The 18,028-nt window shown below is 37.6% G+C and overlaps 1 protein-coding gene across 1 annotated transcript in view; it reads left to right on the top strand.

Annotated features, from left to right (window-relative positions):
* The window catches only part of SETD2 (SET domain containing 2, histone lysine methyltransferase), an 83,111-nt gene that overhangs the window by 42,020 nt on the left and 23,063 nt on the right, over positions 1-18,028 (top strand). The window contains exons 8-12 of the mRNA XM_055558479.1: positions 1,406-1,503; positions 3,624-3,750; positions 9,984-10,118; positions 11,142-11,261; positions 12,880-13,542. Coding sequence (XP_055414454.1) covers positions 1,406-1,503; positions 3,624-3,750; positions 9,984-10,118; positions 11,142-11,261; positions 12,880-13,542 — 1,143 coding nt within the window. The remainder of the gene's footprint in view (positions 1-1,405; positions 1,504-3,623; positions 3,751-9,983; positions 10,119-11,141; positions 11,262-12,879; positions 13,543-18,028) is intronic.

Here is an 18,028-nt window from a genome sequence, read left to right on the forward strand (position 1 = left end):
GTTTTATATATTGTTAAGGTGCCAAAATGAGAAACTAAATTTTAATTTTGATGAAGTCCAATGTGTAGTATTCAGATTTTATATCAATTATATATCCGTCTTATCCAGGTGCCAGATTTGGTGGTTTTAATATTTGTAAGGGACTGAGTGGCTGCAGATGAGAAAGATAATATGTGGTGTGCATGTAGGTATTCTTCTCACCCTCAACAAGGCCAGACTTTAGGTCTTGGTTATCTTTAGGTCCCTGTGCCTGGCACATAGTTGACATGCTTGATAAATCCATTTACTGAATTTGATAAAACATTTTGAGATAATTAATGATCTCCATACCCTCTGATTTGTGTTTCCAGCTTAGGAAACACACACACACGTGTGTGTGTGTGTGCGTGTGCGTGCGTACATGCGCGCGTGTACGCACATGTATGTACATGTGTGTGTGTGAATATATACATATGTGTATATATTCACACACACATACGCGTGTTAGAATATTGTGGTTCTCTTTTAGGTTAAGAAAGCTATGGATTCACTCCCTAAAAAAAATACATCAATAATTTCCTCTCATATTGAAATAATGGTTTTGACTCTTGGATATTTTTTGCTCTTTAATCTCTGTACTAATAGATGTAGCTCTCCCAAGAGCCGAAACATATAATGAATAGGAGAACCCAGTGTGGATTTATTTAATTAAGTTCTGGTTCTAGTTTTGACTGTAGCTGGTGGCCACATGTCTAGCCATGAGACTCTAGTTTTACTGTGTCCCTTCACCTCTTTAAGCCTGGGTTTTTCATCCATAACATGCTCAGATGGTCTGGACAGGAGCTCTCCAGCCAACTTACATCTTAGATATTTTGGAATTACAAGGTCCAGTTCTGGCATATTTACCCCCAGTTTAATTGTCAGGTTTTATGCTCTTTTCTGATGCTTCACTTTCTGTACACTCAGCATTATAACCACGGCTTCATGCAGTTAAACTTTTGGCATTATTGTTTTCCTGTTTCCACACCCCATCTTAGCTTAGAAGATAGTTACTTTTTACATAGTATAAAGTAATACAAATTTGTCTGGTACTCAGTGATACCAAACATTCCCTATATGCCTGTTTTTAGTACAAGTGAATCCTTACTGTATGGAAATGTATTTTTAAACAAGTTAAAATAGCAGTTAATTTTATTAGAGATAAATTATAGATGATACTCTATTGGTAGCTCATTGAGTGGTAACTCATTAAGTGAGCTCATTAAGCTCATTCTTTTTTATTTTTTTTAATTCCTCCATTTGCTGTTTGGAAAAGCATTTATTGTCCAAAGAGACACATACATAATTAAGGCAGATAATGATGATCTTAAAAAAACAAAAGATTAACCAGTCATTAATTTATTTTCTTTTAAAAACAACACCTTAGTGGACTGTGAACGGACAACTGAGAGTTGGGTTTTTTACTACCAAACTGGTTCCTTCAGGCTCAGAGTTAACATTTGACTATCAGTTCCAAAGATATGGGTAAGTATTGATTCTGTTCTGTTTTGCTGCTTCTGATGGGGAAATACTGTTTAGATGTAGGAGTCTAAAACTTAGATATGAATTACTAAGAAGTTATATGTACTTTTAGTTCTTACCTATAGTGTTCTCTTTTAGTGTTTTCCTTTTACATGTCACATCAGGCCATTAAGGAATATTGTGCAGGAACTACATGTTCCTCTGAACCTCATTTATATAATTATGTTTCTAATGTAATTTTAAAACTTTTTATTATAGAAATGTCAACAGGGTGTGGATGTGTATAAAGAAAACAATATAATAAATCCCTGTGTAGCCATAATTCATCTGTCAATTATCAGCTCATGGCTAATCTTGTGTCATCTATATCATATCATATACTCTGAAAAAATATTTTTGTTACCTAGTTCTGTCTACCAAAAACTGATGCAATAGCACTGAATACCCCTTGCGTTTATATTGTGGTCTTATAAAACCCCACTAAAAGAAAGGTGTCAAGTTTGTGACAGGTATTGACTCTGGATTATCTCCTCATGCCAGAAAACCAGTTATAAACGATTATGAGGGAATCTCACTTACTGAAAGTGGGAGAGTTTTTATTTAGACTTAAGCATCAATAAGAATAATAACTACCAGTGGTTTGAAACACAGTATATAAAATCCATGAGTTTAATGATTCTTTAAAACTGCGTTAGTCATAATTGAAAGGAACCAATTCGTGATTTTGAAAACTAATTTATGGTTTTTTAAATTGAAATATAGTTGATGTGCAGTAGTACAAAAGTTACGTGTGTACAACATGTGTTAAATCACTTCAGTCGTGTCTGACTCTTTGCTACCCTATGGACTGTAGCCCACCAGGCTCCTCTGTCCGTGGGATTCTCCAGGCAAGAATACTGGAGTGGGTTGCCATGTCCTTCACCAGGGGATCTTCCCGACCCAGGGATCAAACCCACATCTTCTGCATTGGCAGGTGGAGTCTTTACCACTGAGCCACCGGGAAGCCCTTGTAGCCTATTTATTTTATGCATAATAGTTAGTACCTCTTAATCCCCTATCCATCTTTTGCCCCTTCCCCTTTATCTCCCCTTACTAGTAACCACTGATTTAAAAAATAAAAGAGGGAAAAAAGTCAAGCATTTATCCTTCCTTTCTTAAGTGAATTCTATTTCAGATTCAAGCAATTTGTGAGCGGAATTCTTTATAAAGATATTTTAGCTAATAAATGAGGTAGTGATGGTATCACCATTTGCAACACCTAATGAACTAATCGATTTAGGCAGTAGTCAGATATGCTGAGATTGACAGAGTTCCACGTAGGGCTCCATTTTTTTTTCTCTTGTATTTGTACTGTCCCCTTTGAAAGAAGGGAAACTAGAAATTAGATCTGTTTGTGATCCCCAGCTGTATTTATCAAATATTTTCGTGCCTCTGATCGTTACTGTTAAATACTAAAATCTATCAGTTTGCTTTTGGAATAGTCCTTCACGTTTTCCTTAGGTAGCTCTGGTTGCCAAGTAAATAGTTGGCAGAGGTGAATTATACCCAGGGCTGTAAACTTAGGCCTGTTCTTTCTTCCACTTTTTCTTGACTCCATGGTTACATTTATTTATTACTATATGTATTAGTAGTGTCTCATCCTTACATAATGATAATTTTTAATAGCCACGTGTTTCCTAAGTGTCCTTTACTAATTATGCATTGTATTATATATATATGTATTCATAATAATACATTTTGTTCTGTGTGCCAGTTAAATATTCACGTATAAGTAATAGATACTGATCTATTTAAGCTATTTTGTTCTTAGCCCAAATAGATACATGATTTCTTATTTTCATACATTAGTAGGAGCTCTCATAAATGGAGAAATTACTTATTAACTTCTTGGCTGGTTTTGTCTAGCTAATAAAAGAAGATTGGGAAAAAATGAATTTTTTAAGAGCAATTTTCAGGCATTTCCATTAGCTAGTATCAGATTTGTTGGTATCTCAAAATAATTGTTTGGTTTTTTCCTTTAGGTTGGATTGACTTCTCTCTTGTATGTAATTACTATACTACTATCAACAGTTTTTATGGTTTACCTTCACATAACAGACATCTTTCATATGTTCCTTGCACAGGAAAGAAGCACAGAAGTGTTTCTGTGGGTCAGCTAATTGCCGGGGTTACCTGGGAGGAGAGAACAGAGTCAGCATCAGAGCAGCAGGAGGGAAAATGAAGAAAGAACGATCTCGTAAGAAGGATTCAGTAAGTGTTGCATTCTTCTTTCAGCTTTCACCATACACATTTCAAGAAGGAAGGTAACTTTATTTATTGAACTTGGAAAAGTTAAACTACAACCAGAGAAAGTCAGGGTTAGTAGATGAGATAATTTTGGAAAAGTACAGTTGCTATTTTTAGTTCATAGAGATTACACTTGAATACTAAGAACTGTTGAAGTCATCTTGAAAACACATGGGCTAATAGTTTTTAAAGCCTGTAAAATTTGAAATCTTACTATAAGTAACTTGTTAATCTGTCATGTTAATCTGTTCACATAAGTCTGATCTACATTCCTAATCTTTTAATACTAGTGTTTTCATTTGTTTGCAAGTGTTCTTAAAATCTCTAATCCTCTTTGGGAGCATAAGGTGAGCTTTGAGAAGTAACCGGTGACTCAGGAGTGAGAAAGGGATAGTCTCAGATGGTCTTTTTATTTAACCCATTATACCAGTGGTTGATAGCCTTTTTTCTACCTCAGTTCACACCTGAGACACTACTGGAGGTAAGTGGTATCTTGGTACTGAAGGGACTCTTAACTGGGACAAGAATTTTGTGTTGTTTTTCAAACCTCCCCTGTCTGAGGATCCCTTTGTGAGAGCAGTGTTTCTTCACCTCAGAACCACCTGCAGTGTCCATCCTAAAGATGCACATTTTGGGACCTAACCCTAGACCTGCGAATCATCAGGGAGGGCTGGGTGAAGGAGCCAGGGAGCCTCAAGTGTCAGCCAGCAAATCTATCTATCTGTGATTCTTGCAGCTAGCTCATTTCTAGGCTTTTCAGAAACCCAAACTACTAAGAATCATAGATGACAGCCATCTTACTATTTAGATGAGCAGACAACAGACATAAGACACGGAAGGGATAATAGTTAAAAGGTGATTTCAGTAAGTCCAAATTAATTGCAGAGAATGAATTGAGAATCTGAATTCTATAAGAAGATTTAGATAGCAGGAAGCATTGAAAAGGGCTATTTAAAAATTCCCCAAAAAAGGGTCATTTAAAAAATGTAAAAAAGGAAAGTTTATAAGAAACAGTTAGGCTTGTACCACCCAGGATGAACAACTGCTGTTTAGAGTATTGTCATTCAGCTCTGTTTTAGAGAGCATACGTGTTGTAACTGTGTGTCAAGCACTCTTCTAATCACCTGACACCTTAACTCATTTGCTTCTCACAAAAAGTTCTTTTAAGTTAGGAACAAAGATTTTCCCTCTACAGATGAGAACACTAAGGCTCAAAGAGGTTACAGGGTCATTCAGTAGGCAATAGAAAAGAGCTTACCTAGTTCTTTTCTTTGCTCTTAACCATACTGAGTTCCTTTGTGTAGTTTTAGAAATGATATCTATGTATTTCTGCAATTTGTTTTTACTCTTATTTTAAAATTTGATCTATGTTTAGATATATACACACACATTTAACTGTTGTAAAGTTTTTCATCATGTAACTGTTCATTTACATATATTTGTACTCATGAACACTTGTGTTTTCAATTTTTTACTCCTCATGTCACCATTAAAGTCTTTGCACATGTCTCTTCTGTATATGTTTTCTTTAAAGTGTATCCATGGAAGTGGGGTCACTGGGTTATAGCCCTTTAGCTTCTGGACTTTACTGTTAAGAGGAAATTTTTCTTAAAACTTCATTAATTATTTTTATTATTAAGGCTTATTTCATAGAATTGGTAGTTTACCAGAACAACCACAAAACTCATTAAACATGTTTCAGTTCATTTCAGTTGCTCAGTTGTGTCCAACTCTTTGTGACCCCATGAATCGCAGCATGCCAGGCCTCCCCGTCCATCACCAACTCCCGGAGTTTACCCAAACTCATATCCATCGAGTCGGTGATGCCATCCAGCCATCTCATCCTCTGTCGTTCCCTTCTGCCCCCAGTCCCTCCCAGCATCAGGGTCTTTTCCAACCTAAGCTAAAATCTACATAAAGGCTTTCATTTGGCTATTTTGTGTTTCCAAAACTTACATTAAAAACTGTCTTGTTGGTGGGGAGTGTTCTTATAATGTGATGGTTTCTTGGGTGGTATTATGCTGGCATCATAATGATAGAAGATGACTTTCTGCCTTCTTGATAAGATTCAGGAACCTCCAAGGGACCGAGATGTAGGTACTCCTGGTTTTTGCTTGCTTGTTTTTATTCTTATAGTAGTGTGTGCATATCAGTGTTTTGTATTGGTGTAGACTAAAGTAGATGTAACGTGAATCTAGTCATTTGGTGGGTTGAGGTCATGGGTTGCTCCTGATGTGAATTTGAAGCTATTCTCGAACAGAAATGTTTTGGATGAAACTTTACCCTGATAGAGGAAGGACCCAGAATGAATCTGAATCCCAAAAAGTTCATCTGTCCTTGACTCTCATGAAGAGCTTCACTCCACTTTCGGTTGGTTTGTCTGTTACTGAAATTCTGGCAGAATGCCCTGTTCGATTCTGAATTCTGGTCAGATATAGTTGAATAGAATCACAAAAATAGCACCTTTTGAAATTTCCAAATGTTAGGGCATTCCCTGGCATTCCAGCGGTTAGGACTCAGTGTTTTCACTGTCGTAGCCCTGGGTTCCATCCCTGGCTGGGGAACTAAGATCCTGCAAACCACATGGTACAGCTGTCACCCCCTCCCCACCCCAAAAAAAGAGAAAGAGAAAGAAATGCCCAAGTGTTAGTTTTTGGAAGTCTGTTGGATAGGGGATGCCAAGGAGAGGGAAAGAGAGGAGCAGTCTCAAACGTAGTTTTGTGCATTTTAACTGTTAACAGGGATATGTTAATGGCACTGTGATCTGTACCTGTCCACCCCATATTAGCCCTTGATTGGTGAACAGTTCTTATTCCTTGCTCTTATGATTGCAGCTATATACATATAGTTTATCTGCTTAACAAAACTGTAAGCTCTTCCAGAACAGATGATTGCCTTCTTTGGGTGTGTCATAAACTGCTGCTGCTGCTGCTAAGTCACTTCAGTCATGCCCAACTCTGTGCGACCCCATAGACAGCAGCCCACCAGGCTCCCCCGTCCCTGGGATTCTCCAGGCAAGAACACTGGAGTGGGTTGCCATTTCCTTCTGCAATGCATGAAAGTGAAAAGTGAAAGTGAAGTCGCTCAGTCGTGTCTGACTCTTAGCGACCCCATGGACCGCAGCCCACCAGGCTCCTCCGTCCATGGGATTTTCCAGGCAAGAGTACTGGAGTGGGGTGCCATCGCCTTCTCCAAATTTACACAATAAAGAGCATAAAAAGCCATGTAAGAGAGGAAATAGTTGTTTTCAGCAGCTAACAATCAAATCGTAGTGTCCAGAATATATAGAGAACTCCATCTAATCAATAATAATAAAAGAATAGCCCCAAAGGAAAAATAAACAATTTCCACAGACACTTCAGTATTCCAGATAGCCAGTAAACATATGAAAAGAGGTTCAATCTCATTAATCAGAGGAGTACAAATTAAAACTACTCTCAGGTGTTTTTTGGGTACTCACCAGATCAGTACAAATTAATTCTGATGGTACACAGGAACAAGAGATCTCATAAACTAGTGTTGGAGGTGTAAATGGGTTTAGTCCATTTTGAAAACACTTTGATGTTATTACTAAAGGTGAATGTACGTATACTGTATGAGCCAGCAGTTGCACTCCTAGGTCTATAACCAGAGAGAGTTTTGTTTAAAATGCACATCAGGAGCCACAGCAGTACTGCTTATATTAGAAAAAGTGAAACAACTCCTCATTAACATTAGTATGACTAAATTAAAATGTAATTGTGTGATGAAAATAATGTGGCTACATGCAACAGCATTGACTCCTAAAATGTAAAGTTGACTGCAAAAGAATCCTGGCACAAAAATTTTGTCCAGTGTGATTTCATTTCCAAAAAGTTAAAAATAGACAAAATTATAATATTTAGTAATTTATATATATGAAGTAAACCTATTTTAAAAATCAGTGAACTATTTCCTAAAAAGTTAGGAGACATTATCTCTAGAGTGGAGAAGAGAAGGTATTATAACAAGGAAGTGGCCTGCACAGCCCTTCAGGAACACTGGTGGTGTTCTCCCCATCACCCCACCCAACCCTTTTCCTGATTGTTGGTTGCTATGGATGTTGCTCCACTGCTTGTTTACCTATTTAGTTGCTAATTGTTTATATCTTAGGTTGGTGCAAAAGTAATTGCGGTTTTGCTGTTGACCTTTGCTGTTTGATATTGGTATACATTCTTAAGTAAGTGTGGTTATGTTATACATCATTTTAATGAGCGTTTCTCACTTTTTTTTTTGCTGATAACTTATTGCTTGCTCTTTATTTTAGACTATGGAAATGATTTTAGACAAAAAGCAGATTCAAGTAATTTTTTTTTTTTTATCCAAGTTCAAAATGGGTCATAAAGCAGCAGAGACAACTTGCAATATCAGCAACGCATTTGGCCCAGGAACTGCTAATGAACAGTGCAGTAGTGGTTCAAGAAGTTTTGCAAAGGAGATGAGAGCCCTGAAGACGAGCAGCATGGTGATCGGTCATTGGAAGTTGACAATGATCAGTTGAGAGTAATCATCAAAGCTGATTCTCTTACAGCTACGCAAGAAGTTGCTGAAGAACTCAATGTTGACCATTCTATAACCGTTTGGCATTTGAAGCAAATTGGAAAGGTAAAAAAGCACAATAAGTGGATGCCTCATGAGCTGACCCTAGATCAACAAAATTGTCATTTTGAAATGTCATCTTCCCTTATTGTACGCAACAACGAACTGTTTCTCTGTTGGATTGTGACGCACAACAAAGAGTGAATTTTCTACAGCAACCGGCAGTTACCAACTCAGTGATTGAATTGAGAAGAAGCTCCAAAGCACTTCCCAAAGCCAAAACGTGTACCAAAAAAAGATCATGGTCACTGTTTGGTGGTCTGCTGCTGATCTGATCCACTACAGCTTTCTGAATCCCAGCAAAACTATTGTATCTGAGAAGTATGCTCAGCATTTCAGTGAGTTGCCCTGAAAACTGCAACACCTGCAGCCAGCATTGGTCAACAGAAAGGACTCAATTCTTCTCCATGACAGTGCCCAACTGCATGTTGCACAACCAACACTTCAAAAGTTGAATAAACTGAGCTATGGAATTTTGCCGTATCAGCCATATTCACCTGACCTCTTGTCAACCAGCTACCACTCATTCAAGCATCTTGGCAACTTTTTGCAGGGAGAATGGTTCTACAACCTGCATAAGGCAGAAAATGCTTTCCAAGAGTTTGTCAAATCCTTAAGCATGGACTTTTATGCTCTAGGAATAAACAAACTTATTTCTCGTTGGCAAAGATGTGTTGATTCTGATGGTTCCTATTTTCATTACTTAAGATGAATTTGAGCCTAGTTATAATGATTTAAAATTCGTGATCCAAAACCCCAATTATGTTTGCACCAACCTAGTACTTTTCTATATGTATATTATATTTTATCAGAATGTATTAAAAATGGTGCCTGGGCCCATTAAAGATAGTTCATATCCCAAAATACTAAAGTATTACTAAAGAATAAGAATTTATAAATATTGATAAATTGTGTTGCATTTGGTTGCACTTGATTCCTTTCATTGTAGTATATTCCAGTATGTGAACATACCAGTTTATCCAGCCTGGCCATGGGCATTTGGGTTGTTGGCGGTGTTTTGCTCTTTTGAATGGCTTTTCAATGAACATTCTTCTGATTCTCTGATGCACAAGTGCAGAAGTTTCTCTTGGGTTTATTCATAGGTGTGCAACTGCTAGGCATAGAGGATACAAATATTTCATTTTTCAGGCTAATGCTTTATTTTTTCTGACCTACTTTTCACCTGATACAGTTTTTTTTCCTCCCATAAAGGCAGATTTTTTTGTTTTGCTTTCTTGCAGTGTCTTCAGCACTTAAAACTGTACTTGACATATAAGTGCTTGATAAGTATTTGATGAGTGAATGAAGCTTTTCAAATTGATCATACCAGTTTGTTTTCATTATTAGTGTATAAAAGTTCATTTTTTTAATTTAAAGTTCATTTTGATCCACGTCTTTGCCTAAACTCAGTATTATCAGACTTCTTACAGTGAGTATAACATGGTTTCTTATTGTGGTCTTAATTTTGTTTTCCTTATTACTGGTGAGGTTGAGCATCTTTTCAAATTGATTATTAGGTTAGTTGGAGTTTTGTTGTTGTTCTTGTCTTATAACCAGATTTTCTTCCCTTGTTGTGGCAGGTGGATGGGGAGCTAGAAGCTTTGATGGAGAATGGCGAGGGTCTCTCTGATAAAAACCAAGTGCTCAGCTTATCCCGGCTAATGGTTAGAATTGAAACTTTGGAACAGAAACTTACCTGTCTCAAGCTCATACAGGTGAACACTTTGATATTACTTTATTTCTGAATTTGAGGTGGGACATTTAAACTACAATCCAGAATGATGAAAAGGAATAATTCTAATAAGAGTTACTCTTATTTTTAGAATGGTTTTGCAAGTTCTATATGACATTGAAAACTTGTACTCTTAAAAATGTCTTAAGAGTTCAGCATCACTTACTCTCTTAGTAGATACTGTTTTCTCTCTAGTCAAAGAACATGGTGAGATTTTTTTTCTGTGTGTGTGTGTGTAATAGTTCTTAATAGAGGTCTTCCCTCCTCCCTTGATTATTAGCATGCCAAGGCCATTTTTACCACATGATCTCAAAGCAAGGAATTTTAACAGGAATATGTTTATTCCAGTTTTTTTTTTAATTTAAATTTATTTATTTTAATTGGAGGCTAATTACTTTACAATATTGTATTGGTTTTGCCATACATCAACATGAATCCGCCACGGGTGTACACATGTTCCCCATCCTGAACACCCCACCCCCCACCCCCCCTGACCTCCCTCCCCATACCATCCCTCTGGGTCATCCCAGTGCACCAGCCCCAAGCATCCTGTATCCTGCATCGAACCTGGACTGGCAATTAGTTTCTTATATGATATTATACATGTTTCAGTGCCATTGTCCCAAATCATCCCACCCTCTCCCTCTCCCACAGAGTCCAAAAGATTGTTCTATACATTGTGTCCATAAAAAATTGTTGTATAGTTTTAGCTTTTCCAGTAAAAATGGTGAATGTAGTTTTTTTCTTAATCCCTCAGAATTGAACTTTAGTAAAGTCCAGGTTGACATTTTAGGTATCAAAAGAGATTATAATCTTACTCTAAAGCATTTATTAATTGCACAATTCTAATTGAGTTAATCAAAACAGAATTTCTAGATTTCTTTTTGAATATAAACGAACTTTTCAGTCCTCTCTATGGGCCCTTTTTAATGCTGTTTCTGGTATTATTTGTCTCCTTCCTCCAATCCCCAATACCCTGCATCCTGCTTCCCATCCCCCATGGAAGAACACACACTCACAGTCTTGTCTGAAGTCCTTTCTGGAACGTCACGGGCTGTCTTTGTTGTGGATCTGGATGGCAGAACTAGGTGATGGCCGGGAAAGTAACCAGAAGCTTCAGGAAGAGGTCAGTTCACATTCAACCTGCTTGTTTCTTAAAACAACTAAATTTATTATTTAGGTTGAGGGCATTCTGATAATATCAGTGATAATGAATTTGTTGTTGTTTAGTTCCTAAGTCATGTCCAACTCTTTGAGACCCTATGAACTGTAGCCCTCCAGGTTCCTCTTGTCCATAGGATTTCCCAGTCAAGAATTTTGGAGTGGGTTGCAATTTCCTTCTCCAGGGATCTTCCTGACCCTGGGATCGAAACCACCTGTGTCTCCTACATTACAGGTGAATTCTTTACCACTGAACCACGTGGGAAGCCAGGTGGATAATGAATTTAGCTCTGTAATTATCACCCATATTAAATAATTGCATAAATTTTATCATCTCGGTATCATTTCTGTAACTGTAACTTTACACACACCTTCCTTGAAGTAAGTTTGCCCACTGGTTTTCCCTATGGTATCTTTTAAAGTTTAGTACTGCATAGTTGGGAACTGCAAGAGCAAGATACAATAACATCATTGTTACATGAAAGACCCAGTGTGTTGCTAAAACCATAGTTTTTAAAAGTTAGGAAGCTATATGGAAGTTGAATTCTGAGGTTCTAAAAAATTAGTAAAAAGCTGAATTTTGATGACAAGAGTAAGAACATTTTGAGGAGTAATCAAGTGTTTTTAAACATCTAAATAAATGTTCGTTGATAGCATCATTAGACTTGTTATATTTATACCTTTCCACACAATATTTTCTAACTTGGTTTAAATGTAGTTCTTTTTAATCATAAGTTCTAATATAATCCCAAAGTCATTTAATAATATGCTTTTTAAAACAGAAATATGAGAGTGGTGAATTGAGTGATTGCCTTGCCTCCATCCTTCTCTCAAGAGATTCAGCAATAAATAAGAATTGGGGAAGCAGTGGGGTTTCTATAAAACTACAGTGGGGAAATACTTTGGAAAGAATTCTTGAATTTCAGAGAGTGGGGATGGATGATTATCTTGGAATGAAGAGAGAATCTCTGCTATACAGCTGTTTGTCAAAGACTAAGGAAATTAAGTGATATTTGTGTTTTTGTGTGTATATAAGACATTTAAATGTATATTTTTTGTTGCATAGTTTCCAAGCATTTATCACAGTCACTTGGGAAATTTTTTAGAAAAACATACCTAAGATGAGGTCCAGTAGTGTTGATATTTTTTTTAAAAAATCTTTTTGGGTTTGAGAACTACTGGTGGAGAATATTAATCAAATTAGTCCTAATAATATGTGAGCAGTCACCTGCTCCACATTATATTTTTGCTGGTCAGTGTTACTAAAACACTTTTTCGGGACTTCGCTGGCAGTTCGGTGGTTAAGACTTTGTGCTTCCACTGTAGGGGGTGCGGGTTTCATCCCTGGTTGGAGAACTAAGATCTCGTATGCCTTATGGTGCAGCCGAAAAATATTAAAAAATAAAACACCTTTCCTTCCATACTAGAAGAAAGTAATATTATGACATGTAAATCTGTCTGTGATTGTAAGACCTAGATCTTGATTTAATAAGACAGTAAAAACCACTGTTTCTACAGAGTTGATCTGAGTCTCATGAAAAGTCAACTGTACAAAATGATTTTTTTTTATTGTGTTTAATTAGATTATAAAGACTCTGGAACATTTACCTATTCCTACTAAAAATATGTTGGAGGAAAGCAAAGTACTTCCTATTATTCAACGTTGGTCTCAAACCAAGACTCCTATCCCTCAGCTGAGTGAAGGAGATGGGTATTCTAGTGAAAATACATCACGTGCCCACACACCGCTCAACACACCTGATCCTTCCACCAAGCTGAGCACAGAAGCTGACACAGACACCCCCAAGAAGCTCATGTTTCGCAGACTTAAAATTATAAGTGAAAATAGCATGGACAGTGCAATCTCTGATGCCACCAGCGAGCTAGAAGGCAAGGATGGGAAAGAGGACCTGGACCAGTTAGAGAATGTCCCCATCGAAGAAGAGGAAGAGCCTCAGGCGCAGCAGCTACTCGTGCAACAGCTGCCCGAGCCTAAAGTTGACAGTGACATTGCTGCGGAGGCCAGCAAGCTCCCCACGTCCGAACTGGAGGCTGACGCTGAAATAGAACACAAAGAGAGCAGTGGCGCGAAACTTGACGAACCTATTGCTGAGGAAACACCATCCCAAGATGAAGAGGAGGGTGTATCTGATGTGGAGAGTGAGAGAAGTCAGGAACCGCCAGACAAAACAGTAGATATAAGTGATTTGGCCACCAAGCTCCTGGACAGTTGGAAAGACCTAAAGGTAAGAGAACAGTTCTGTTCATTTTAATCTGAATTACCCAGGTTTAGAGTTCCATAAACTTTCAGTTGAATTACCTACTTTTCTAGCTGTGTGTACTTTTGAAAAATGGAATGCTATCTCTCTGTTAGCCAATTATAAGTGTTTCTATAAATAACGTCTTTTAAACTTTGACCAGAGATACCAGCCAAACCAATACACAGATATCCCCTTTTTCCTTGCTTGCAAAAGTATATCACAATAGTAAACTTAGTCATTCAAGTGGTCTTCACATTAAAAACAAAAATCCTTTGAGTAACAAACATGAGTCTACATTTGAAGATTCTATGTAAGGAAAAAAATGAATGTTGAAAATAGTTGGGAATTAATTTCTTGGATTAACTAGAAGTTAGTTAAAATTAATTGGAAAGCCATGGTACTCTAGCAAGTTCTCATCAAAAATGACTGAACATAAATTATCTGTTCCAGTAAAACAACTTTATATGGAGCTAATTCATATCAGTTGTATTACTGTTTCTGAACTAGGCCTAGTTTTAAAAGCCTGTTTCTTTGGCCAAAAGAAAAAAAACAGAGTTCTGGAACCGTTTCATCTAATACGTATATAATCGTTTGTTCAAGTATGTAGCATGATGTGCAGGGTTTTCTTTGCAGAGAACCCAGTCTGGGTCTTGGATAAAACACAGAAGTGAATAACAGGATGAGCCTAGGAGAGGTGTGGTAAATTTGGATTGTAAGTGATTTGGATCTGGGATCCAGGTCTCGTGGACTCGTGTGAATAGGTTGCTACCCAGCCACTTTTTCTGTTCCTCCTGTCTTCTACCAGCGGTGGACAGCCAGATAAACCAGGAATCCTCTCAGTTCCCAATTGTATGACTACAAAACGCACTCGTTATATCCTGCCATTGGGCCTATAGGGAACTGTCCTTACACTGAGCAGAATGAGTAGTCAGTTGTTTGTGCACTGTGCTTATTTTTGCATTTGTAATTTACTGTGTTGAGACCCTTCTTTAAGGATGGTGTGGTTTCAGCTCTCATTTACCCATTTGAGCTCTTACTCATGCTACTCTCTTTGATCATTTACAGCTCAGCATAAACTCAGCCTTATGAAATCTGACCTTTTATAAATACAAAAGGAAAGATTCAAAGTTAATCTGTTTTTGATACAGCATGTGAACACAGGGACTGGAATTGCAGTTAATTGAAAGAGTTCCTGGGACAGTCATATGTGTGAACCTTTATTTAAGGCCTGCTTTGTTGAGGGCAAAGGAGTCCTTGGAAGAAGTCCCTCATGTGTTTGGAAACCACTATTAGAGCCTGTATGAAGACTGACTCAGTAAGGGAGGTGGAAATGGAGACAGGCACGCAGGTGAAGACAGGAAAGCCCTGACAGGCATAGCTTGTGAGAGTGGGCTTGCAGGCCTAGTAGTTCACTTTTGCCTGAGAAGACGCTGCTTGACGTAATTTTTTAAAAAAAAGACATAATCATCTTAATTTCTTAAAAACCTGTCTCTTCTTAAAATCTAGAATAAGTATTTTGTTTCTTTATATGGTAGTTTTTTAATTATAATCGTAATGATATAAATTATTCTCTGGGATATCTTTAACTCAGATATGACTGGTACTTTAAACTCATATTCCAGACATACATTTTTTTGAGTCCTACCAAATTATTTCTTCCCCTGCTTATTATCCTCCCATCTTAAAGATCAGTGTGGTTACACAGTACTATCTGGATTGATTCTCTTGACTTGTGATTTAAAATTTTACTTGTACCTAAAGCATATCCTTCTTCGCCTTCATACTTTGGATTTATCCCAGTTCTTAGCATCAAGGAAGTCATTAAATAAAATCTTCCTTCTTCAAACTTTATAATTTGCTCTGGAATCATTACCCATCTAGAATTGCAGTACTGAGAAATGTTTTTGCTTGACTGAACTGTGATGTTGTGGTATGCATTGGTACTGGAGTTCTTAATTCATCTGTCATTCTGATTAACATTTACCATGGTTCTAATTTCAAAACTGATTATAGTTGTCCTTAAAATATATATACTTTAGCTAGGGACCCATAATTTGAACATGTTTTAGAGAAACACCTTGCCTTGATGTGATTTGTATATATCCATCCTATTCCCGGCATTGAGAGAGTTAACTACTTCTGTCTCACTTCCACCTATGTGTTCAAGTAAACATTGGCAGAAAAGAAAATGTTATTCAACCAACCTTTTTTAAGCACCTGTTTGCAAGCACGTGTTAGTTGCTGGTGTTAATTCCAAGATTACACTAAAAAGCCTTGCTCTAAGACTGTGGTTATGTTAGCTACTCCAAGCTTCCTTGACCTTCCTGGGCCACTGTAACATTGCTGGACGTGTGTTCCACTTGGCCTGTCTACGTACTGGATGGAGTGAAGAACTCAAAGAGGTTGCCTCAGGTTTCTTAGCCCTTTAGCTGTGAAGGCAGACAGTAGGGACCACCAGGGAATGAAAGAGGGTGGGAGGGAAGGGAGTGGAGCTTCGGGAATGACTCTTTGTCCTCGCAGGCCTAATGATGACCCCCCTTGTAACCTGAACCTTTCCATCCAGCTTCTCAGGGCAGCACGGAGCTTGTTAACATCACCAGCTGACCATGTGTCTCCTTTTCTCAACTCCATTTCCAACTTCGTGCTGAAGAAACACAAGAACCTAGCGTGCATTCTGTGAAGAAACAGGAAGATGGTTGGGAAGTTGGATGATGCATGAAAAATAAAATAGGTGAAAAGAGGACAGAGGTGGTTAACTCACTGGCGCCGGCGTTATTTTGGTGCGTCCATTGCCGACAATGGATGTCGTTCTGGGAAAATCCCGACTCCTGGCGAGAAAGGATTAAGTGAGCTACTTTTTCTATACCTCTATACACAGGACCACTGCCTTGGTTCCACAAGGCTTACACATTTTTGACTCCTAAAGTAGACCTCAACAAGAAACATCACTTAAGCACATTGCTACACATAAGCATGTATTCATTTTCACATGCAGATCAACTGGGCAACATTTTCAGCAGGGGCATGTGCATATATTTCTGTTTGTAAAAGGAATTCTTGTACATCACCCCTCATGCTGAAAATATACCCTATGCTTCACAGGGCAAAACAGCTGGTTATAAGTGATGATTAATTATAATTTGACTGGAAAATCTTCATTCATTTGGATCATGAGAAGAAGAGGTAAGGTTCCTGTGCATTTGGCAGTATCAGTTGCAGTTAAACAGCTGAGAGAGTGTGATGGCTAGTGATTCCAGAGCCTCTTTTATGAACACTTAGGTCACAGGATGTGTGTTTCTTTATGGTGAAATTTGAGTAGTTACTTACCTCGATTAGATGATTTAAGGAACATTTTGTATATGTGATAAGGTAGACTTTTCTTGAGGACCATCCTTATTATCTTCTTTATCTCAAGACATTATCTTTATTTATTTATCTTTTAAGTTTTGGTTTTCTGGCCAAGAGGCATGTGGGGTCTTAGTTCCCCAACCAGGGATCAAGCCTACCCTCTGCATTGGAAGGCGAAGTCTTAACCCCTGGACTGCCAAGGAAGTCCTTCAAAACATCTTTAATTAAACATTATTTTCCTAGAAAGTTAAGCATCGAACTCTCTACAGAAGTTTTAAATAATATAGAGTTACCCAACTGGAAAGTTTTGAGCTTGAGGGACTTCCCTGGCAGTCCAGTGATTAGCACTCCGTACTTTCACTACTGAGGGTCCTGGTTTGAACCCCAGTCGAGGAACTAAGATTCCACTAGCCTTGCGGCCAAAAAAAAGGTTTTGTCACTGCTTGCAATTTTGGTTCCTAACTAATATTATATGTGAAGTCTACTGTGCCACATTTCAAAATGAAATGATGTGCCCTGAATTTCTATAAATTTCAAAATACTTGGTAAAGATTATTCTGTTTCCATAAAGATCAATATTAGTTATCCTTTTCATTAAAATTCAGAATTGCCCCCAAAGAGCACTATTTTGGATACCACTGTGTTGAATTTTTGTAATAAATATCTGACTTGATAAAAGACAAGCATGGTTTAAAACTTATTAGTAGTCTAGGTTTTTTTATTATCAGATAATTTATCTAAGTTATGGGCTGGCCCAATCTGCCACACTGCTGTTTTTTGTAAATGAAGTTTTAGGGAGAGCAAAGCCAAATTCATTTATTTACATACTGTCTGTGGCTGCTTTTGCACTGCACTGGTAGGGTTAAGTAGTTAGTTGCACCAGACTGGATGGCCAACAAAGCCTAAAATATTTACTGTGTTGTTCTTCACAGAAAAAGTTTGCCAACACCTAATCTAAATGACAGGAATCTGGCTGCTCTAAACATTCTGATTTTGAATGAAGTCATTTTGACAGTTTATTCTTTTATGTGAGCTCTTAATTCTGTTTCCCTAAAGACTTAATGATCATGTTTCCATAGCCTGTGAAGTTACTTTTTAAAAAAAAAGCCTTGACTCTGTTTAG

This window comes from Bubalus kerabau, chromosome 20 (assembly GCF_029407905.1).
Source record: "Bubalus kerabau isolate K-KA32 ecotype Philippines breed swamp buffalo chromosome 20, PCC_UOA_SB_1v2, whole genome shotgun sequence".
Taxonomy (NCBI): Eukaryota; Metazoa; Chordata; class Mammalia; order Artiodactyla; family Bovidae; genus Bubalus; species Bubalus kerabau.